The sequence below is a fragment of the Camelus dromedarius genome, chromosome 23 (genome assembly GCF_036321535.1).
Source record: "Camelus dromedarius isolate mCamDro1 chromosome 23, mCamDro1.pat, whole genome shotgun sequence".
NCBI classification, from domain to species: Eukaryota; Metazoa; Chordata; class Mammalia; order Artiodactyla; family Camelidae; genus Camelus; species Camelus dromedarius.
The window spans coordinates 6,908,079-6,930,123 of record NC_087458.1 but is presented as its reverse complement, the minus strand read 5'-3'; the positions used below and the strand labels follow the sequence as shown (position 1 = coordinate 6,930,123).

The window sequence follows — 22,045 nt, the reverse complement described above, 5'->3', positions numbered from 1 at the left end:
TCTGGAGCCATGGAGTGGTCGGTGAAAGCGGGAGGCCAGTTGGAGAAGAAACTGGTTGTCAGAGGGTGGAGTGATTGGAGCCCACGTACCCTATTTGAGGGCCAGGAATGGTTGGGGAGGAGGAGGAAGCGGTAGGAGGTAGGGAAAGGGGGAGTGGGTGGAGTTTTGTCACCTGTCACCTGTTCTAGCTGAGCCTAGGGCGGGAGGGGGACCGGTATAAAGCAGCAGGCGCCTGTGCCTGCTCCGCCTCATGCGCAGCGCCTGCCAGAGTCTGTCCTGCCCCCTCCCCACCACCTCACCACCACCATGACACGGGACATCCAGGCCCCTTTCTTCTTCCTGCTGCTATTCCCAGTGCTTACAGGTGAGGGGCATGAGGTGGGGGAGGGGGCTGCCTTGCTTCTATGGTCTTCCCAACCTTTCTGTGGGTTTTGCTTCCTGGGAGATGGCACCTAAAGAGGTAGCAGTTGCAGACAAGTGTGGCCTGGCCCAGGATAAAGAATAAAGGAGAGAAGCTAAAGACAGGCTGCGAAGAGACAGCCCCCCAGGAGAGTGGGTCAAATGTAGGGGACAGGGTGGTGGTGGAGTCAGGAGAGGTAAATCTTAGGAGGGATGTGGGAAGAGAGAGGGAGGCTGCCAGCAAGGAAGGAGGAGAAGGGCTGACCTAGGGGCCCACTCCCCAAATCCTTCTGGCATTACTTCTCTAGATGCCAGAGAATGTATTTTCTCCTTGTGCTGATTTGTCCCGCAACCCAACTCTGTAACCTCAACTTCTTATAGCTGCTAGCAGTACTACGCCGACAGCAGTTTTTACAACCTCTGACTATACAAGTGGAAATATACAGGCTTCGAGTAGTCAAAGCAGCCCAGCGTCCAGCGTCACTGACAGCAGTGCTGTGAACACAACCAGCAGCTTAGCCTTCACCCACAGCCCTGCCCAAGGCTCGGTCACCACTCCATTCTACAATGACAGCTCATCCCTGACCACCAATGACACCTCATCTCCAACTCCCAGCCCTGCCTCAAGCTCAGTTGTCACTCCAGGTGCACATGAGAGCACCTCTTCCAAGGCTATCGTGACCCCAGACGACATCGTGACCCCATCCTCAGCTCCCAGCAACCACTCTGATATTCCCACCACTCCTACCAGTCACATTATGGAAACAATTACTAGCAGCACTAACCATAGCATAGTATCTCCCACCTCCATTGCTACAACTTCTCAGCAGTTGACTGGTAGTGTCTTCCTGTACTTCCTGTCTTTTCACATTATAAACCACCAGTTTGATTTTTCCCTGGAAAATTCCAGCACCCCATACTACCAGGCACTGCAGAGAAACATTTCTGAATGGGTGAGTAGCTGCCTTTCCTCCACCATGCTCCCCTGAAGCAGCCTTCAGAACTCTTCAGACCCCTTGCATCAAACCTTAGTCATTTCCTTCTCATCCCAGTTTTCGCAGCTTTTTGATGGGAATTTCCTGGGCTTCTCATATGTCAAGTTCAGGTACAGTTCTGGGGCATATGGACTCTGTGTGGGATGGGTGGATGTTGTCATGACTGTGGGGAGGGACTCGGGTACTTGTGGTTGGGTAGTGGGGGATGCGCTGATCCAGAAGCTGGGACCCATGGCTGAGTTGCCCATTTCTCTGTTACCAGCCCAGGATCTGTGGTGGTAGAATTAATTCTCGTCCTCCGAGAAGATATCATTGATGCCAACTACCTGAACACAGAGTATCCTTGGATTATAGCACAAGCAACCAAATATAACCTGACCATCTCAAGACTCAGCGGTGAGGCCACTTCCCCAGCTGCCATCCAGCACCATGTGGCCAGGGTTCCTCCAGCAGCTGGGTTCCTGCTTTTGCACTTGGCGCTAGTAGGGGGAGGGCCACCTCCTTTGGGAGACTGCCCTAACCACTGCTTTTCCTTTTAGTGACTGATGTGTCACTTCCTTCCTCTGCCCAGTCTGGGTCTGGGGTACCTGGCTGGGGCATTGCCCTGCTGGTGCTGGTCTGTATTCTGGTCGCGCTGGCCATCATCTATGTCATTGCCATGGTAAGTTCTCAGTCCTCAGCCCTGACCAGAGTCCCTTTGTTGGAAGGAACTCCATGGTCCCCCATAACCTATCTACCCAGACTGTGTGTCATTGGCAACGAAAGAACTATGGGCAGCTGGACGTCTTTTCAACTGGCGATGCCTACCATCCTATGAGCGAGTATCCCACCTACCACACCCATGGGCGCTATGTGCCCCCTGGCAATGCCAAACGGAGCCCCTATGAGGAGGTGAGGATGGGTCCCACAGGTGGAGGGAGGCAGAGGCTTTGGCTGGGCAGGAGTTCTGAAAAGGGTACTTGGAAAGCCCAAAGAACTTAGAAGAGGTAAGAGGTGACATGAAGTAAGCAGGGAGGGCCTGACAAGGAAGAGGGTGGAGGTCAGAGGACTTCTGGGGGAAAGGCCTGGGGAAGAGACCATGGAAGAAAGGGGACCTCAAGAGGGAGTGCCCCCACTACCAGCACTTCCAGAAGAGCATTTGCTACTTGGTTGAACTGGTGCCATGGTGGCTGTTCACTGGGATGCCCAGAGGGGAAATGAGTGCCCAGGGGATCCCTTCACGCAGGACTCACAAGGAATGAGCATCTGTGCCCCTACTTGTCACCCAAGAATGGAGGGCAGATTGAGACAGGCTCATGGGGAGGAGGGGGTCTCTGAATTGGGGAAGAAGTCTCACCAAGCCAGGTGAGCCTGGATGCCGGCGGTGGGTGGGGTTCTTGGGAATCTCAGAGGAGGCACAGACCCCTCCTCCCTCTTTCTTCTCCTGGCCTTTCACTCCGGGACCTAGTAAATAATTACTTGGCCACCTGGAGCTGGAAAGCCACTCCAGGTGGGGGAGGGGAGAGAGGTTTCCTTTTCTTGATCCATTTTTCCTCTGCCTGGGCACTTCCTTCTCCCAGTTTCACAGACACACATACACCTCCTTGGGCTGGAGGAGCAGAGAACAGAGAGGGAAAGGGGCAGGAGGGGAGCACAGGGGAACTGATGAGAGCCAAGGGGAAGGATTTAATGGGAGCAGAGGGAGGTGGAGTGGGCTCTGTTTACAGTCACCTGGCTGCTTCTGGTGACCAGCAGGTGCTCTCTCCAAATTAACCCTTTGAGAGCTAGTCAGGCTCCTGGGCCATTTACCCCAGCCTGGGGTGCCACTGGGGAGGAAGCTTCTCCCAGAAAAGCTTCTGCCCCTCACCATGGATCCCTTCTCCCCCTACCTAGGTTTCTGCGGGCAACGGTGGTAGCAACCTCTCTTACACAAACCTGGCAGCCACTTCCCCCAACTTGTAGGGGCACATTGCCTGCTGAGTCCTGCCAGTGCCAGCTGCCTCTCTGAGGTTGGTTCTTCGCCGCTGGAGTCCCCTGCCCCCAACTCTGATCTAGGCTGGTGAGCTAGGAGTTCAGATGGGCTGCCCACAGTCTCCCTCACAGGCCCCGTCGAGTCCCCTAAACCATCTTAGCCCTGGCGAAGCCTGTTTGGAGTCCCTGGGGACGTGCCTGAGGCAGTGGCTCCCAGGAAGGCTGGCCTGGAAAGCGCCGAGATCGGAGTGGGAACCTGAACATGGCTGAATAAAACACAGGCCTCCTCTGCACTGACCACCAACTTTTTTTTTTCCGATAATCTTTCATATCAACTTTAAAAAAAAATTGAAGTATAGTTGCTTTACAATGTTATGTTAGTTTCTGGTGTACAGCATAGTGATTCAGTTATAGTTATTCTTTTTCATATTTTTCATTAGAGGTTATTACAAGTTATTGAATATAGTTCCCTGTGCTATATGGTAGGACCTTGTTTATCTGACCGCCAACTTCTGATCAGTCGTCAGTGGCTGGTAGATAGGATGGGCGGGCAGAATGTGTGTGAGAGATCTGGAAGGGGCCTTTGGGAGAGGAGACAGGAAGGAAAGAAGGCCAGAACGAGTCGGGTTCATTTGAGAGGTAGGAGGCTTGGAGAGGTGACATTGGGGCGCAGGAGTGCCCAGTGGAAGAACTCAGTCACCTCTCGTGCATGGCTGGCGGCGCAGGAGGAAGGAGGAAATGAAACCTCGGCGGCTCCAGTGGGCCGGCGTGACCCGGTTCAGCCCGCGCGCCCCAGGCTCTCCCCCTCTCCTCGGGCCTCACTCTCGCTGGGGGCGGGAGATGGCTCGCGCTCTCCTCTCCCCTTGGCACGGTGCCCCCAGGCGGCTCTATTCTTAGCTGTCTGGGCGTGAAGTCAAGTCCTTGGGCGGCGATAACAGCGGCAGAGTCAACAGGGCCACGATAAGCGATAAGCGTGGTGTCAGATCCGGGGGCTGGCGCCGGGCGGCGGCCTCTCCCCGGCCGCCCCACCCGCCAGCTGTCTCTGGGGTCTGCCACCCAGTACCCTGGGAATGGGGAAGTAGTTCTGGTTCCCTGATCCCTTTGGGCCTGGGCACGAGGCCCGCCCCCTCAATCACATTCCCGCAAGGCCCGGAGCCGCCACCCGGGCACCCCGTCGGGCGCCCGACGCAAGCAGCCACCGGAGCGAGGCGCCCCCTGGTGGCCCTGGTCGGCTCGGGCCTGGGCCCGGTGCAGACGTGCAGAAAGCTGGCAAGCCCCTGGCTTGGGGAACTCCTTCCCTCAGGCGCGCCAGATCTCAGGGCACCTCTGTTCTGGGTAATAGCAGGGCCCCCTCGGTCCCTCCCGCCTGCCACACCTAGGACAGAAACTAAGAAGAACGGTCTGGTTCAGGGAAGGCAGAGACATCACAGGAAGGCCTGGCATCACAGTTTATTGTTTATAAACCATGAAAATGACAGCTGTTGCTTGGCACAGGCCTAGCAGTGCCCACCGCAGGGGGGCAGCAGCGGACACCAGAGGCCTTACCAGGCCCAACCCAACAGGGACACCCACCTTCAGCTGGGGCCCCAAGGGAGACTTGGCACATTGGCATGGGTGCAGGTCAGGTAAAGCATGCAAGAGGGAAAAAGAGAGGGATAAGAGGCATGCGGCTGGGGGGTATAGGGACCCAAATAAATAAAGCAGGATGATAGGGTCCCTTTTCCCTCACCAGGGAGTGCCTGGGCAGTGTCCAGCCCAAAAGCCTGCCTGCCCCAAGGCTGTAGTTCAGCATCAATGGGGCAGGGAGCTTGGCAGGGCAGAGGGCAGAGCCGAGGAGCATACCCAGTGTTCCAGGTGCCCTCCCTCCCAATCAGCCTGGGGAGGAGCACAGGACAGGAATGGGGAAGGGGCTCTCTCCATGGCCTGGATAAGATGCCAAGGGCAGGGCATGGGGCAGAGACTGGATGGGGATGGGGGCCTGGATTAACAGGCAATGGAGAGAATGGGGGACATCCAGAGAGGTGAGCAGAGGAGAGTCCCTTGGTCAAGAGAAGGCCCTGGGAAGACAAAGACATAGGGGCAGGACCACATGGTAGGAAGAGTATGAGGGAGAAGCTGCTGGAGGAATAACCCGGCTTCAGGAGACTTGGAGGGCCAGGGCCCAGGAGAGGCCAGGAAGGGTCAGTCCAGCTTGGCGAAGCCCCCAATGGTGACCTTCCTCTCAGGCTTAGTGCCCACAGGCTCTTGTAGCTGTACTGCGCCTCCCCCAATGAAGCAAAAGGCCGGGCACACAGGTCCCGAGCAGTCCAGGGGGCACTCCAGGAGCCCTCGGAAGGACACAGCATCCAGGAAGGAAACCCGACCCCGCTCGTAGTCCAGGCAGATGCCCAGGCGGGGCGGCAGGGGCACTGTGCAGCTGGCCGCCGGGCCATCCCTCCCTGTCAGCCCTGCGTTCGAGCTGGCTCCGGCTCCCAGCAGGATCTTGCCCATGCCGATGGTTAGGAAAGCGAAGGGTGGTAACGCCTCCACTGTGGCATCCTCGGCACCGCTGTCATGCCCACTGTCCGGGTCGTACCTGCAGGAGTGGGCGTTGGGAAGGATGAGGTTGGAGGGTGGTGGAAGGGAGTGGGGGAGGGGGTACCAGAGGGTTGAGATGTTGGAAGGATGGAATGTTGGAGAGCAAGGGGTTCAAAGGCTTGATCTGGGGTATTGAGAAGAAAACATGTTGAAGAGACGGGGGTTAGAATATAGGGTTGGGGTTTGGTTTGGTGGGAAAGGGGTATTGAAAGGAAAGCACATTGGCCAGAGAGGTGTGGGGGAAAAGGGGAGACAGGGTAATAAGGTAATAAAGCACCTTGAAGAAATGCAGCGCTTCTGACATTGGAAGGTGGTGAGAAAAATGGTGCTGGAATATCATGCTGGTGGAAGGTTTTGAGGATTAGCAAATCTTAGAAGAATGAGTTGTTAGTGACTAAGGTACTGGGGAGAGGAGGAGGGCAGAGAAAGGATGTTGGGAAGGTGGATGTTGGGAAAGAGATGGGAGTGGGTCAGTGTCTTACATGAAGGGTGTTAGCGGGATGCAGCAGGGCTGAGGACCATAGGTTCAGGAAGGAATTGGTGTCAGAAGGCATTCTGAATAAATGGGATGTTGGGGAAATGGGGGACGGAGTGCTGGGGAGAAAGGGGTCAGGGAGAAAAGCATGTATGGGAGGGTGTTAAACAGGATGTTGGGATGAGAAGGTAGGGGTGGAAAGTTAAAGGGAAGCATTTTAGCGTGTTGAGAAAAGATGTGGGTGAAGGAGGTACTGGAGAGAAGAGGCTTTGTGGAGAAAGGATGTTAGAAATGGGGTATCAGGGAGAGAGGACATGGAGACTTGGAGAGATGGTGTGTTAGTCCTGAGTGACAGATGGAAGTGGAGATGGCTGCATTGTCTATGGTTCCATTCCCCAGCCACTCCAAATATCAATCTTCAAAGTCCTTTCACTGAGCCCACATTTCCCCCAACCACAGGCTCCCCAGCCTGGCTTCCCTGCTCTTATTACATCCTCCTAAGCTCCTCCCAGCTCCATCCCAGCAAGTGTGTACTCCCCTTGCCGACCCTGGCCTGTCCCCAGCACCCCCAGCCAGATCCCCATATCTCCATCCCTCCCAGAGAGGCCTGACCTGGGGCTGATGACGTCGGGGGCACCCTGGAAGCTTTCCTGCAGCTTGCTCTCCAGCCCGACGCCCACCTTGACCAAGTAGGAGGCTGGGTCTACGGCACAGGCCCAGTAGCTGCGGCCCTGGGTCACAGCCACGTCGCCCAGGACCACGTCCACACTCAGGTGGCAGCCCGTCAGCAGCCGCTCGGCAGCCAGCAGCAGCGGCAGCCCTGGAACACTCCGCACCGCTCGCTGGTCCTTGCTGATGGCCAGCCGCTCTCGGCTTGTGCCCCAGCGGCCATCAAGGAAGAAGTGCAGGACTGGAGGTGGGGAGGGTTGAGACAGAAGGAAGGACTTCAGGGACGAACACTGGCACTGGGGACCTCGAGGTGTCAGCACGAGACACTGGGAGATTTCAGAACATGGAACAAGTTGCCGAGGGATGGGCAGGGGGGGCTGGGGAACAGGGCCTGGAGCACTGGAATGGGGAGCATGAGGAGAAGAGAAGGGGCATCCCAAGTGGGCATGGGACCCCAGGAAGAGTTTCAGTGATGACGAGCGGGCACAGCTAACCAGCCTCCCAGACCCAGCAGACTCCAGTGCTGCCTCTCACCCCTTTCTTGTGGCTGCCCCGTGGAGGGCCCCCACAGCAGTCCATTCCACCTGGCGACATCCCACCGCCATTGGCCTGCACCTTCCAGCCCACACGCTGATGCTCATGCCTGGCCCTGACACCCAGCCCCTCATTCTTCTGCCCCCTACTTGGGTGGTGATGTGCCACTATTATGCCCACACCCAGAGTCCCCACTGTTTTCTGGAGAGTCACTCTACCAACATTTATGGAGCCTAAAACTTGGCTAAGACTTTACACATAATCATCTCACTTAATTCTCACAACCCCATGAGATCAGTATGTTATTACCCTGACAGAAGAGGAACTTGGAAGCTCAGGGAGGGTGAATAACTTGCCCAAAGCCACACAGTTGGCAAGAGGCAGAGCTTGGATTTGAATCCAGGCAGTCTAGCTCCCGAGCTAGTGAGTGTGACCCACTGTGTTATGCCATCTCTCTCTCCAGTGCCCACCCAGCACCAGCTGTCAGTGCCTGGGCCCCAACAGACCGTGCGCCCACTCACCGGGTGCCGGGGGCGTGTGCAGGTGCACGTCTTCACTGTACTCGCCGTAGCCGGCCTTGTTGCAGCCACGGACACGCAGCACATACACAGAGCCCGTGTCTGGGTTCTCCAGCAGGGCGCTGGTGCCCCTCACCTCCTCCCGCCGCTGCCAACGGGTGGGGCCCGGCTGGGCTGGCACGTCCGTGCGCCGGAACTCAATGGTGTAGTGCCAGGCAGGTGGTGAGTGAGGGGGCAGCCGCCAGCACAGGAAGATCTGGTCGTAGGCAAAGGTGCGCTGGGTGTCGATGACCGGAGCCTCGGGCACTGTTGGAAGAGACAGCAGGGGTCAGTCAGGGCCTGGCCACAGGCCTGGCATGGAGGGCAGGCAGGAAAAGGGAAAGCAGCGGGAGCCGGGGGGGTGAGTGTGGGTGAGAGGGGTCTGAGGAAAACACCTGTCTGGGCACTGGGCAGGGATATGCAGGGCAGAACCCAAGGGAGAAGTGGAGGAGGCGCTAGGCAGAGAGGCAGGAGGCTGGTCAGCCACTCCCTCAACTCTGGCCTTGGCCCTCAGTTTCCTCCTCTGTTAAATGAGGGTATCAGGTCAGATGGGATCCCTTCTTTCTATGACCCTTTTTATTCTGTGAGTAAAGAGGAGCCCCAGGAAAATGCAGGCAATGGCCACTGGAACCCAGGCAAGAGGGCACTGAACAGGAAGGAGGGAACCGAGGGGGAAGGAGATAGACGCAAGGGTCAGCGAGACAGAAAATGTGGAACAACAGAGGGCAAGCAGAAGCTTGATGGCAGGGAACAAAGGTCAAGGGGAAGAAAAGGAAAGTGTAGAGGGCAAAGGTCAGAAGGGCAAGGACCAGGCAAGTGCCTATGGAAGGCATTAGAGAGCCAGAGGGTACTGGTGGCGGGAGGCCCTGGGGTCTGGTTAAGGCAGGAAAGAGGAGCAAGCCATGAGGGGTAGCCGGGCTGCATGGGAGTGGCAGGGCAGGGCAGGGGGCCTGGCGGGGGCAGGACCCCCAGGGCAGGGCCGCTGACTTGCCTGGGGTGCTCCGGAGCAGAGTCCGCGGTGGCCACAGCCTACAAACAAAGAGAGGGAGAAGCAGCGCTGAGCGCGGTGGGACAGGGTGGCCGGGGGGGGGGGGCGGGGGGGGGCAGGCGGCCGGCCAGGCTGGGCAGGAGGCTGGGGAGTTCCCCGGTGGGCACTGCCCCCCGGGCCCGCTGCTGGGGAAGGAGGGAGGAAGGCTTAATTGGGCACAGGGCCTGGCCATCTCCTCACCTCGCAGGAAGTTCAGCTCTGTCAGCAGCTTCATCTCACGCCCCACGTCCAGCTGGCAATGGCGGAAGGAGGAGCTGGCAGCTGGCCGGAACATCTGGAGGGCCTCCGTAGCTCGGGTAATCCTGGGATGGGGGCCGGCCAGGGTCAGGCGCTGCCATCTGAGCGGCCACCCTTCTCCTCGATTCTGCCTCGCCTGCCCCTAAAGCCTTGGTGTCTGCTCTGGGTCTCTTCCTGGTCCCTTCAGATAAGGTGGGTATCGGTTTGGCCTGGGGAAAATCCTCAGTGCCCAGCTCTCCAGCGGGCAGCACTCTCGACGTTGTCTTCTATCTTGGCTACACCCACGATGCCTCTACCTCCCAGGAGCCCTTGCCCCTATGCCAAGCCCCTTAGTACCTGTTGTGCAGCTGTTTGGCTGCTTGCACAAAGCAAGGCTGGTCTGTTTCCTTAAGAACCTCCTGAGCGTAGCCCACCAGGCCTGAGCCATCCAGCAGGCTCCGGTGCTCCTGGATCTGGGTGCTGAGACGGGCCAGCCGCTCCTGCTGGCACTCCTCAATGGCCTGAAGCAGTGATGCCCGCTTCTCCTCCAGCACAGCCCCCAGCCCCCGCACCAGCTGGGACACCTCCTCCTTGGCCTGCTGACCACTCACCTGCCCAGAGAGCAACATTTACTATCTTCTTGAAGGCAGCACTTGCACCAGCCTCCTGGGGCACCACACCAGGGGGCAAGGATCACCGAGGATCTGGGGAAATCCTATCTACCCTTTCTAATAGGGCCAGGCTCATGGTTCCATAGGCACTTGTACACTTAGATGGGCTCAACTCCTGACCATTCGTGCTAACCTTCCTGGATCCCCACCTCATAATCCTGACTCCTTAAGGGCTCTCCCCAAATAAAAGAGGCCATGACTGAGCTAATGTCCACCAGCATGTATGCCATCCTTAAAGTCCGTCCCCATATCAGCTGATTCAAGCAATCTGACAAAAGGTATCAGAGCCATTGCCTCACCCTCCTTGGTCCAGGGATGTGTGCTATCCTCAGCAGGCAGCTGAACCTGAGGGCATCAGAGCTACATCCCTGGGGCTTTTCAAGCGCTCTCCCTATCCTGGGTGCTACAAACCCTGTCCCCACTGTAGCCTCAGGTACAGCCTGGCCTGGGGCACTGCTATTTCTGACAACCTGGTCTAACCAAAACCATGACACATCCATGGACCCCACACGGGCTTCCTGAGCTTGCAACCAGGTGATTGGGCTGTGCCCATCCACACCCTCTTCCTGCTCCCACTCCCAGGGAGGGCGCAGGGCCCCCCTCCATGCCCTCCCTCACCTCAGTGTGCCTCACGGTCTCCTCCAGCTCACAGATCTGGGTCTGTACTGTGTCCTGGTTTCCCAGGATGTATGTCAGGCTCTTTGTCAGCTTATCCTGAGGGGGAAGAAAGAGGTGGGCATCATGCCCACACCCAGGTCCAAGGAAGCCAGCAGTTAAGAGGAGGAGGGAGAGGGTGTGAGTGTGGGTTAGCACTTGGGTTGAGTGAGGTGGGGGGCCTCACCTTGAGGGCCTGGTAGGCACTGAGCACTGGTGTGATCTTGTGGCCGCTATGGGTGCGCCTCACACGGCAGAGTTGGCATACCAGCCGTTGGCACGTCTTGCAGTAGTGGGTCACCTCTTCCTTGTGATCTGGGCACATCAGGCCCTAGGGACAGAAAGAGCAATGAGACAGTCAGCCAATGGTGGGTGTCAGGGTGCTGACCTACCACAGAGCGGTTGGTGCCCTCCCCTTGCTGGCTGGCTGGGGATGGAGGGGAGTTCAGCTGGTGATGCTCCACAGTGCCACCTGGTGGTCCACCCTGGCATCAAAGAGAGCCTTTCCAACAATCTCTAGGCATTAGCCTGGCTCCTCCCTTCGTTTACCTCACAAAAATGTGTGGTAATAACAATAATGATGATAATCTTAGCCCTGTGGTTAATAATTAGCTTTGTCCACCTTGTTTACTGCTGTCGCCCAACGCCTAGAATAGCACCAGGCACATAGGTGCTTGATAAATATTTGTTCAATGAATGAATGCACACATTTTCAGTGCACAAATAACTTTCACAAACATTATCTCAGTGATCCTCTCAACAACACTGCAGGTAGGGATATTGCAGGCCAGATACTAGAATCCTCATTCAGCAGAGGAGATGGAGGCTCAAAGAAGTTCAAAGATGTGTCCTTTTTTGTTACCGTAAAAGGAGCTTGGCAACAGCAACCCCCTGGCCACCTCCTCTGGGAAGCCTGCAGCGCTGGGCACCCACTCCTCCCCAGCACCACCACGCCTGTCCCTTCCCAGGCCCCGTAAGGGCTGGCTCACCTTGGGGCGGAAGGAGAGGGTGGGCAGGGTGGGCTCATGCTGGGCCTTCTGAGTGCCCCAGGGGTGGAAGAGCTTGAAGCACTCGTTGCAGAAGGTGGCGCGGCACTCAGTGCAGCCCTTGGTGGCCTCTAGTGGTGGGGGCTTGCACAGCTGGCACAGGATGGCGCCACCCACACTCACACTCTGGCGGTACCGCTCCACCACACGCTCCAGGGTCAGGTTCCGGAACAGCCCTGCCAGGCCCCGCTCCCCCAGCTCCACATCACCCTGGCAGGCTGGGCACGGGAACATGATCACCTGGGGGTGCAGAGCACCTCGCTTCCGCCCGGGGTATGTCCCAAAGCCTGTGGATGGGCCGGGGAGGTAGGGAGGTGAAAATTACAGCTGGCTTGGGGTGGGGGAAGTCTGTTCAATTAAAAAAATTGCTTTTTATAGTTTCAGAGCTCAGTTCTCATTAGAGCCTGGATGGGCAGTATCTCCACCCCCTGAAAGACAGACAGATGCCTCTGGCCAGTGATGGACCCCTTCCATCTTTCTGATGGACATCCCAACATCCCCACCGCCATCCCATAGGCCCCAGTCCCACCTGACTTAAGCAGCCGGTCCAAGCGATCTGGCTTGGGGAGAGTTCTGCGGGAGAGGCGGGGACTTCGGGTGGAAGGGGTGGAGGCAGGAGAGGTGGGCTCCGAGCTAGGGTCCCCACCATGGCCTACATAGCCCTGCTGGCCCAGCACCTCCCGGGCACAAGCCTGGCACACATTGTGTGTACAGGGCAGCACCAGTGGCTGTTTGTACATCTCTTGACACACTGGGCATAGCAGTTCCTTCTCCATGTTCTTCATACTCGTCTGTGGAGGGACCAGGAGGTTGGGTCAGACAGAGCTTGAACACCTGTCATATCTCAACAGGCCCCTCAGCTGCCCTGAGAGACCCAAGAGTTCTCAGGAATGGGTAAGACACACTGCTAGGGACCAGACAAGCTTTGGATTTTCCCCAGCACCAGACTTGGCCTGGTTCACAGGCCTTTCCAGCTCCCTGTCTCTGGCTTCAGTTTCCCTCCTGCAGAGCTACAAGCCTAAGGAGGAGGGATTGTTGGAGCTCCAGCCTCTCTCAATCTCAAGCCCCACCCCCTTCACTACCTCAGCGCCAGCCGGACCTGCAGCCCCTCTCACCTGGCCATTGCCCCATCCCCCCATCTCTGGGCCGCCTGCCTCGGCACTTCTCTCAAGGACACCGCCCATTCTGCAGCTCAGTGCGGACCCCGCCCCCTTCTCTGGCACCCCCGCTCCCCCCCCCCGCGTGACTCCTCCCTATAGCCAGGCTCTCTCCATCCTCCTGCTCACCCTGTCTGTCCTCCTGCCAGCGGCTCCGGCCTGCAGCCACCCTAGCTTCCATTCCCTATCCTTCACTTCCCCACCCGTCTCCTCCTCCCCTTTCGCCCCCCACCGTCCTGTCCTCCCGCTCCCTCCTCCGCCCCCGCCGCAACCTGGCCTGCCACAACCCCCTCCCCAAGCAAGGGAGAAACAAGCGCCCCGCCTACTTGCCCCCTCCCCACCGGAAGTACCCCTCCCTTTTTTGGTGGCGGGGGTCCTCAAGCTATGCCCCACCCCCACACCTCACCTTGGTCCCTCTCTTCGCAGCCATCCCGGTCAGGGGCGCAGCTGACACAAAGGAGGGAGGGACAGGGAGGGAGGGGGAAGGAAGTGGTGGGGGGGAGCAGGGTTGGCACCGCCCCTGGGAGAGCCGGGCACGGGTTGCCATGACAACCGCAGGCTGGGAGGCAGCCCTGAGTGGGGGTGCAGTGGGGTGGGGTCTCGCAGAGGGGTCCAAATGGGGAACTGCGCCGTGGGGCCGCTCCTTCTTCGCCCCTACCTGTCCTCAGTTTTCTTGGAAAATATCCAGGCTCACTCACTGTCCCTCCTCATAACAGCCCCAGTTGCTCTGCAGCCCCAGCCCCGATACACGGTTGGCGGCTCCCCCCAGGCCACCCGTTGCGTCCGGGCAGCTCCATGTTCCTCATACCCCAGCAGATGGACGCCTTTATGGCATTCACCTCTGGGCTGCTCCCGGGATTACCCTCTCATACCTGCATCCCGACCCTCCCAGTCCTTTCTGCCATCACCAGCCCCCTGTCTACATCCTAGCATCTTGCGAGATGAGATCTCCACCTGTTCAAAGTCCCGGCCTGCCCGGGACCCCTATACTCCCCCTCCCCTTCCCCTCGACCCCACCTTAACTCACACTGATGCGGACCAGTGCATCCATGATGGAAGTGAAGGTCTGCATATCCTCACCCTCAGCCATGGCCCTACCATGCCCGCCCGCCCACGGGTGCCCGATCCCGGCTGCGGCTGCGAACCCCGGGCTTAATGCAGGAGCCCGGTGGGGATGTGGGGAGGGGTGGGATGAGATGTAACTGCGCATGCTCCAGGGACCAGGCTCGAACAGCGCCCGTCGAGGTAGGAGGTGGGAAATAGTTTTCACCCACGTGGTTCTTTGAAGGCGGTCGGGGGGTTGGGTAACATGGAATGGTATTTGAGAAGGGAACCATTTCTTGTGTTCAAATTCTTCATTGGCTCCTAATCTTACTCATATAAAGGAGGAGGATTGTTTCAGAGAAAGATGAGCTCCAGGATGAGAGGACTAGATTTTAGTCTGGGTGAGAGTCCACAGGAGATGTCGAGGCAATGATCATGGAGGAGGGGGGAGAGTTTTGGTGAACAGGCACTAGAGCTGACATAAATGGCAGAGAAGATAGGGGTGGGCTAGAGGTTATGGCCCATGGGCCCAGTGACTTGAAGAGTTAAGTACAGCTTGCACTGAGAGGCAGCAGATGATCGGGGTGCGGGGAAGGGCGGGGGACCCGGGTGGTGGCCCAGGTTGCTCTGGACGCAATATTTCCTCCCTTCAGGAAGAGGGCGCTGCACCCAGTCGCCGAAAGGGAAAACGAGGCAGACGTGAGGGAGAAAGGAAGTCGGCTTTGGGGACTGACGCATGCGCACAGCCAACCGTTCTCGGTTCGACTCTCCTCCCGGACAGAGACGCGGATTGGACCCGAGGGCAGGGAATGATGGGTAACGGGACCGGCGGCATCCCCCTAGACGGACTAGTAGGGGTGGGGTTGGGCGGGTCAGCCTTCGCAGTCCTCTCCCCACCGAGCTGACGTGTCCTCGGTTCCAAGGGGCGGGCATTTCCACGGGTCGGGATGGTTGGGGCATCCGGGGTTGAGGAATTCCTGGGGGTGCCTCGGGGTGTGGAGCGTTGGGGAGGGTGGCTGCAGGCCTGGGAGTTTTTGAAAGTGGTCGGGCCCTCGAGCTCCAGGACCTGCCGAATCTGCTTGCAGCTCCTGGAGGGAGGGCTGGGCCTGACTCTCGCTCTCTTCACCCATCCGCTCCAGTGGTGGGTACAGGCACCTCGCTGGCGCTCTCCTCCCTCCTGTCCCTACTGCTCTTCGCTGGGATGCAAATGTACAGCCGCCAGCTGGCCTCCACCGAGTGGCTCACCATCCAGGGCGGCCTGCTTGGTTCCGGCCTTTTCGTCTTCTCTCTTACTGTATCCTCTGCGGTGGAGCAAGCAGAGGCGTTTGAGGATAGGAAGGGTGGAAGGCCACGCAGGCTTATTCCCATTACCCATACAGCCCTGCCCCCATTGCATGCCCTGCTCCTTAACTCTCTCAACCCAGGCCTTCAATAATCTGGAGAATCTTGTCTTTGGCAAAGGATTCCAAGCGAAGATCTTCCCTGAGAGTAAGTGAAAATTGGGGGTTGAGTATTGGAACCCTCTCCTGTAACCTCCACCAACATGGTATTCAGTTTCCATGTGCTCAGATAGTAAAGTTTGTTTGGGAGAAAAAAAAAAATGTGTTTACTAAGAATGTTTGAAGACAGATGACATTTTTGGATCCAACACTTTTCTAGCTCCTGGAATTAGAGCTAGAAGAGAAGGCTTCTGAAAGCAAAAAAACTCAGTTACCTCCTGGCCAGTTCCCAGGGAAGGTTTGAGGGGAACAGGCAAGTTTGGGGCTGTTACGCATACATGCAAGGAAGGGTGTTCCTTTCCCCCCCACCCCCTGCCAGAAGCAGCAGCAGCTGGACCAAATTCATCGAGGGGTTCTGAGGTGAAATTTACCCAATGTTAGTGAATTTTATTCATTTGAGATGACTGTGAAGAGCCTAATTATTAGATACACCAACTTTCTATTGTCAGCAGGAATCCTGACCAAATTAAAGTGTTAGATTGTTTTCCCTTTGAAAGGATCCTTGTCTTGCTCATGTAATCACGAATTGATGATTTAACTGTTTTTGGAGAATTAAGTTCATAAAGCAAATTAGGCGTCAAGGCCAGATTACCTGAGGGATGCCACGTGCCCCAAATTGACAGCAGATGCCATCTGTTGTGACACTCTCACCGGGTAGAACAAAGACCTATCACTGTGGCCCTTGTTTCTTTGCCCTCCTTGCTCTCTCCACCTGGCCCTTTTGCAGGCTTCCCGAGCTCCTTCCATACAGCAGCTCCAGGACTTCTCTCTGTTAGAATTTGTTTCCAAGTGTATTGTCTTCATTTGCTTATGAAAGAAACCTTTGTTGTGGGGCCAGCTTCCAGGCCCTCTTCACCTGTCCTGCCGTCCCCAGCTGGGCAGGGGGGATTGCCCTTGCCATCTGCTCTCCCACCTTCCCTCCAGTCCTACTCTAGAAACCTTGAGACCCTTTTCTGTCCCTGTGGCTGTGTGTATCCAGACACTCTGCAGTCCAACCTATATCCAGGGAGTGAGGCCCTTGACTCCCAGCACTGGTCAGCCAGTTTAGTGAGTTGATCCCAACTGGCTGGTTTCTGTTGGAAAGGCCTTGACCCTCTTCCTCAAACAGGAGCAAGCCTTGTCCTTTAGACTGTGCTATCACCTTTCCTTTTCCTTTTTATTGGAGGCAAGCCAGGATAGGGAAGTTAAGTGGTAATTAGGGGCAGAGCTGGCAATGAGCATGCATCTACCTCCATGTCCTGGACACCGATAAGGCCATCTGAGCTCCTCCTGCTGTTGTCATGCCCTACCCCTCTTAGCAGTTCCCCAAGGATTGAGACGGCCGCAGATTTCTCCTAGACTCCATATATGAATGCTTGGTATTTCCATTCTGACCGCCACCCTCCTTGTCCCCTCTTGCCTCTAGTTCTCCTCTGCCTCCTGTTGGCCCTTTTCGCATCTGGCCTCATCCACCGAGTCTGTGTCACCACCTGGTAAGTGCCTGACAGCTGGCTAAGGAGGGTAGCATCCTGTCCTTTGGCACTGGATCCTCCTGTAATGGTTCCAGACTTCCCCATACCTCCCGCCCACTCTGTTCTCCCTCCTTCCCTACCTTCCTAAACCTGAGCCTGGATTCGCTCCCTGATGCTGGTTCTGCCCTAGGAGGTACCACGTGGCAGCATGCCCACTGATGCTGTGTCCTTTCTCCTTCACCCTATAGCTTCATCTTCTCCATGGTTGGTCTGTACTACATCAACAAGATCTCTTCCACTCTGTACCAGGCAACAGCTCCAGTCCTCACACCAGCCAAGGTTACGGGCAAGGGCAAAAAGAGAAACTGACCCTGCATGTCTAATAAAGTTGATTCTTTGTAGCTCTGTGAGCTGTGATATGCTGTCGGCCTTTTCGGCCAATGCCTGCGTGGGTGTGCCCAGTGTTGGGGCAGATGGGTACCTGCTGTTCTCAGACCTTGGGGATGGTAGGGCTTTCCTTCCTCCAAGGTTCATTTTTACCAAGTATTTATTGAGTGCCATCAGTGCCAGGTGCTGGAGTGGCATACTCTTGTGTAAGAGCCTCATCATGGAAGAAAAGTACATGAATGATCTGCAGTCTTGCCCTTTGGGAAAAGGGGTAAAGACTGTGATGCAGGAAGGCCTGCTCATCCGAACTGGAATAGATCTTAGAACAGAGGAGTAAGGGAGGAAGAGGCCCCTTCACCCCGCCCCTCCCCCATGAGATTCCATGTACCCTGTGAGGGCTTTGATACTCCAACTCCCCACCCTGAGCAAACGAGCCCCCTGCCCTTTCCGCCCAAGTCTGCGGGTGGGGATTCCCTACTGATGTTGCTCTTCTGGACCCATCTCATCTGTTCTCCAGCATGGACATACGCCTGTGCTTAGAAATACTCCCCAGGTTGATCACTGTCCCTATCCTCTTTGTTCTGGTGCCTTCATTTGTCTCCTCCGTTTCATAGCCAAGGGATTAAGAACCTCCCAAATTTTAGCAAAGGATAGAAAACGATAGGACAAGGCCACCAACCCTGGAGGCCAGCCTTAATGGAAATGAGGGACATAACTTCTCAGGTCCTCCTCTGTCCATGCTCTGCCCAGAGTGTCTGACCTTTAAGGCACCTAGGCACCCTCCCCCGTGCTGGACGGTGTGAGCTTTAGGGTGCTTACTGGCCTTTGGTAAGCTTCGCATTCTCCAAAGTGGCTGATAATGGGCAGTGAAGACTGGTAGGTTGGTTGAATGAAAGAATCTGCCCTCCTAGAACAGGAAATCTTGCACATGGGATGTGCCTAAGTTAGGGAAGAAGAACCAATGAAGATGAAGAAGTGAGTCAAAGGGGGGTTTTCTATTCAAGGATTAGAGCCCCTTCCTTCCCCAGTGTTTGTAGCCAGAACCCCGTACCCTTTCTCCTCTATCCCTAGGCTGGGGGAGTGCTGTGCAGTTCACCCAGATTGCCTGTAGAGGGCGCCATGAGCCCATGTCTTTCTCCAGGAGACTAGCAGCACTCACCTGCAAGTCCACCGAGAGCTGGGAGGGTTGCTGCTGGGTCTCTGGGTTCTTACTGAGTCTCTCCGGTGGAAGCCAACACTTAGAGGACCTGAAAGACTGGCCCATTTGGGAGGGCTGAAGCCTGAATCAAATCTTTTTGCTCCCCTAGGCTGGGAATGGAGGCAGAGAGAGTTCAATGGCGACCAGCCTTCCTGAGGGAATGGCAGCTCTAGCTCCAACTTACCCAGTGATGGTTGTAGGGGGCAGGGTTCCAGATGTGGGACGCTCAGGGAGAGGAAACTGTCCGAAATGGGTCCTGGACTTCCCAGGGTGGCTGGGCTGGCTCTAGGTCTTACTCTGCCAAATCTTGACTTTATCCTGATCTGGAGTGGGAACAGTGAGCAGAGAGCCAGGTCCCAGCCAGGAGAGCACAGACACAGCTGGGTGGGGTCTGGCCACCTGAGGGCACCATGCTTTCCAAGATGAGAGCTTGGATGGGGCCAGGTTAGGGGAGGGCAGGGAGGAGCCCAAGAGCAGGTGTCAGGACAATGCCAAGGGATCTGGGCACCTGCTGCCACTCACTGCATAGGCATCAGGGACAGTATGTGGCCCAGGAATAATGACCCTTTCCTCAGGAAATGGGTGCATTTACTAGGCAGGTTGGCGCCGACCTCAGCTCTCCGCCCAGCCTGTCCCTGGGGTGCCTAGTTGCTGGCTCCCTGCAGCTGACCTACCAATTAACCCTGGCAGGGGTATCCCAGCCACCTAACACCATCATTAAGTAAGGGGGCGTGAGGCCATCGTGGCTTCTGCAGACCTGAAGGTGAGAAGGGCAAAGGTGCTAACCTCTTGGCCCAGGGACTCCTGAGGCTCTGCTCCACCCTGGAGGCTGGTGGCCTAGGGGAGAGAGGGGAGGTCCCTGGAGGACAGAGGGAAGCCAGATGTTTCCTCCTGCTCCCTCACACGTGGCCCTGACACCCGCCAGCACCCGCTGCCTGCTCCGGAAACAGGAGTAAATAATACAGGGGGAGGGGGCCTTGGATACAGTGGGGAGGCTGGCGGGAGACGGCTCCTGGCCCAGAGGCATGCTCCTCGGGGCTGGAGGTGATGAGGGCAGTGGGAAGGTAAGACGAGGGGGCTCCCCTGCCTGGGCAGAGGATGGGCTCCCTCAGGCTGGCACTGCCATGAGGGCACTCCTGGCATTTGGGGCAGGCCAGAGGGTCAGAGTGGGGGCGGGGGCGCCCAGGGCAGGGAGGGGGAGTCCGCGCCAGGCCTTGGCTCCAGCCCTTTCCGGCCCTTATTGTCCTTGGTGAGAACAGGACGCTGTCCCGTTCCCACTGCCTGGCCCCCCAGCTCTGCTCCCCAGGGGCTCGGGAAGGATGTTGGGAAACAAGAGAGCGCCAGAGACTGGTAGAGACAGAGATGCTGAGAGACTCAGAGACAGATACAAAGGGGAAAGGTTCAGTCAAAAGCGAGTATTGAAACTCATTGTACGCGGAGCAGGCTGGGCGCTGTGGGAATCACGGAAGAATGGGCAGCCGGAGGCCCTGCCCTTGGGGACCTCCGGGCTGGCCTGCCCTGTGCACACTCCTCCTTGACTTAGGGTCACTCAGAGAGCCGCCTCCTAAGCAAACAATGGCTGGAACCATTCTGGGGGCACAGTTGGTGGCACTTAATCGCTCCACCTCAGGTATGTTTCTTTGCCTCCCTCCGAAGGGACTGGAAGTCCCTCAGGGCAAAGCCAAAGCCCAAGCCCACCTCTCTACCCCCACAGGGCTGAGAGCTAGCGGGCCACCGGAGGCTGCACTGTAAGTGCAGTCTGGTTGGTTTGGTTGCATTCCTGCCCTGGCAGAGAAGCCCCCTAGCTGGCCCTAGAGTTAGGCACCGCATCACCTGGGCTGGAGGGCAGTGTGCGAATTCCCTGCCCTCTAACAGCAGGAAGCAGCTTTTAGAGCTGCCCCGTCCTTCCCCTGGGCCAGGTATTTCCACTCCAGCCTCTGCAACCACAGGCTCGGGGTGGGCCTCCTCCCTTCCAGCCCTTCTGGGCCCACGGTTCTCAGAAACCTCTCCCCTGTGAGACAGGCCCTCGGAAAGATGGAGAAGTCCAGGTCCCTTCTGTCTACTGAGGTTCCAGATAACACTTCAAAATAAAGAAAAACTGAGGCATGTTTGAAATGTGTACACTTAACAGATGAACACTTTTTAAGACAAAATGACAATACAGTATAATCCTGCTAGTCACAAGGTCATTACAGGATTTTTAGAAATGTTTCCTTCACAGGGAACCGCAGCCCTATTTCATGAGGTAAAGTTCTGTGATAACAGGTGTATCAGATTCATTGTTGGATTCTTTCTACTTTTGTATATATTTGAAAATTCCATAATAAACGTTCCATCATTTGTATTGTAAGTCCCTTCTTCTGGTTCTGTCGCCGTGTGACTGTCTGTAACCATACCTGGAGACAACATCAGAAGTCTGAACTTGAGGCCCCATGTGACAATGAGGTCTGAGCCAAATGGCCCTTATGGTTTGTGAGGAGCCCTTCTCCAAGAACTCCCCTCACCTCAAATAAGCTGGAAGTTTCACCTACTTTGAGGCTGAGGCCGCACCATCAGGAGGGACTGAAAAATGGAATTCCTGTCTGTCCAGATCAAGATCGCACAGGAAAACCTTTCACACACTCCCATTCTGGGCCACGAGTTTCCCAGAGGGCTGACCTCAGGCTGCTGCGAGGGAATTTCCGGGGCTGAGATGCCTGCACACCTGTGTGTGAGGGTCAAGGCTAAACCTCAGATAGTTTCCATTCTAGACAGTATGTAGAACAGTAGGAAAGAGCCCTGGTCTTGACATCAGACAGACCTACTTCCAGTTTCGGCCCTGACACCAGGTGAGGGTCCTTGGGCAAACGGAGTGATCGCTCTGCACCTTAAATTCCTCACCCGTAAGATGGGGATAATAATACCTGCTTCCAGTTGTGATAAAGGATTTGAATTAAATAATAATGTGGAAGAGCCTAGCATAGCGCTCCACCTTCTAGGCATTTGACAAATGCCATTTTTCCCCTGTGAGATGACAGCCACCACCTTGCACTGAGCATTTACCACTTGCCAGTCAACTAGTGCCTTACAGACAGTCTCCATTTCAACACTTAGGTTATGAGATTGATACTCTTACTCCATGTGATTAATTCTATGTGTCAACTTGGCTGGGCCATAGTGCCTGGATGTTGGTCAAACTGGATTACTCTGGATGTTTCTGTGTGGGTGTTTTTGAATGAGATTAACATTTAAAACTGGACTAAAGCAGATTGCCCTCCATCATGTGGGCGGGCCTCATCTAGTCCATAGAAGGACTACATAGACACTGACCTCAGAGAAAGGACTTCGGTGGCAGATAGCCATCAGACTTGAACTGCGACACTAGCTGTCTCCTGGGTCTTCAGCCTGGTGGGTTCCCTCGCCGTGTCTATGCTCACGTGGGCTGGGACCTGGCCCCCTGCCCACTGTTCCCACCTCTGGTCAGGAGGAAGTCAAGACACAGTGAGACCCTGCAGATTTTGGATTTGCCAGCATCTCTA

At 56.5% G+C, this 22,045-nt stretch overlaps 3 protein-coding genes across 9 annotated transcripts; 2 read left to right on the top strand and 1 right to left on the bottom strand.

The window, feature by feature from the left end:
• Positions 1-208: 208 nt before the first annotated feature.
• MUC1 (mucin 1, cell surface associated) lies at positions 209-3,641 on the top strand. Of its 3 annotated transcripts, XM_031436150.2 has the most exons (8): positions 212-364; positions 781-1,352; positions 1,452-1,504; positions 1,657-1,790; positions 1,934-2,055; positions 2,136-2,285; positions 3,267-3,382; positions 3,465-3,641. In XM_031436150.2, exons 1-7 carry the CDS (start codon positions 307-309, stop codon positions 3,333-3,335), a joined length of 1,158 nt encoding a protein of 385 aa, XP_031292010.1. In that variant the 5' UTR covers positions 212-306; the 3' UTR covers positions 3,336-3,382; positions 3,465-3,641. The 3 variants fall into 3 exon arrangements, with proteins under 3 accessions (XP_010978178.1, XP_031292010.1, XP_010978168.1); XM_010979866.3 differs by having other exon boundaries at positions 219-364; positions 3,267-3,641; XM_010979876.3 differs by lacking the exon at positions 2,136-2,285 and having other exon boundaries at positions 209-364; positions 3,267-3,641.
• Positions 3,642-4,635: 994 nt separating this feature from the next.
• On the bottom strand, positions 4,636-14,111 carry TRIM46 (tripartite motif containing 46). Of its 5 annotated transcripts, none has more exons than XM_031436153.2 (10): positions 13,976-14,111; positions 12,321-12,582; positions 11,735-12,078; positions 10,933-11,076; positions 10,710-10,805; positions 9,778-10,031; positions 9,385-9,506; positions 8,121-8,423; positions 7,009-7,306; positions 4,636-5,919 (listed from the first exon to the last, which is right to left on the bottom strand). In XM_031436153.2, the coding sequence occupies exons 1-10, from the start codon at positions 14,036-14,038 to the stop codon at positions 5,526-5,528; spliced, it is 2,280 nt and encodes a 759-aa protein (XP_031292013.1). In that variant the 5' UTR covers positions 14,039-14,111; the 3' UTR covers positions 4,636-5,525. The 5 variants fall into 5 exon arrangements, with proteins under 5 accessions (XP_031292013.1, XP_064333884.1, XP_031292012.1 ...); XM_064477814.1 differs by having other exon boundaries at positions 4,785-5,919; positions 13,966-14,111; XM_031436152.2 differs by lacking the exon at positions 13,976-14,111 and adding an exon at positions 13,355-13,920 and having other exon boundaries at positions 4,785-5,919.
• Positions 14,112-14,713: 602 nt separating this feature from the next.
• On the top strand, positions 14,714-17,343 carry KRTCAP2 (keratinocyte associated protein 2). The gene is given in 6 exon segments (XM_031436155.1): positions 14,714-14,763; positions 14,765-14,808; positions 15,132-15,286; positions 15,417-15,480; positions 16,897-16,963; positions 17,191-17,343. Coding segments are annotated over 6 exon segments (486 nt in total). The 5' UTR covers positions 14,714-14,728; the 3' UTR covers positions 17,312-17,343.
• Positions 17,344-22,045: the final 4,702 nt, after the last annotated feature.

Excerpts from the sequence above, each read along its gene's own strand:
- TRIM46 (XM_031436152.2), bottom strand. The coding sequence starts at position 13,495 with ATGGCAACCCGTGCCCGGCTCTCCCAGGGGCGGTGCCAACCCTGCTCC. Across the intron at positions 8,424-9,384 it reads AGAGCTGAACTTCCTGCGAG|TGCCCGAGGCTCCGGTCATC; the intron begins GTGAGGAGATGG and ends CTCTTCCAACAG. Across the intron at positions 7,307-8,120 it reads GCACACGCCCCCGGCACCCG|TCCTGCACTTCTTCCTTGAT; the intron begins GTGAGTGGGCGC and ends CCCCACCTCCAG.
- MUC1 (XM_031436150.2), top strand. The coding sequence starts at position 307 with ATGACACGGGACATCCAGGCCCCTTTCTTCTTCCTGCTGCTATTCCCA. Across the intron at positions 365-780 it reads GCTATTCCCAGTGCTTACAG|CTGCTAGCAGTACTACGCCG; the intron begins GTGAGGGGCATG and ends AACTTCTTATAG. Across the intron at positions 2,286-3,266 it reads AACGGAGCCCCTATGAGGAG|GTTTCTGCGGGCAACGGTGG; the intron begins GTGAGGATGGGT and ends CCCCCTACCTAG.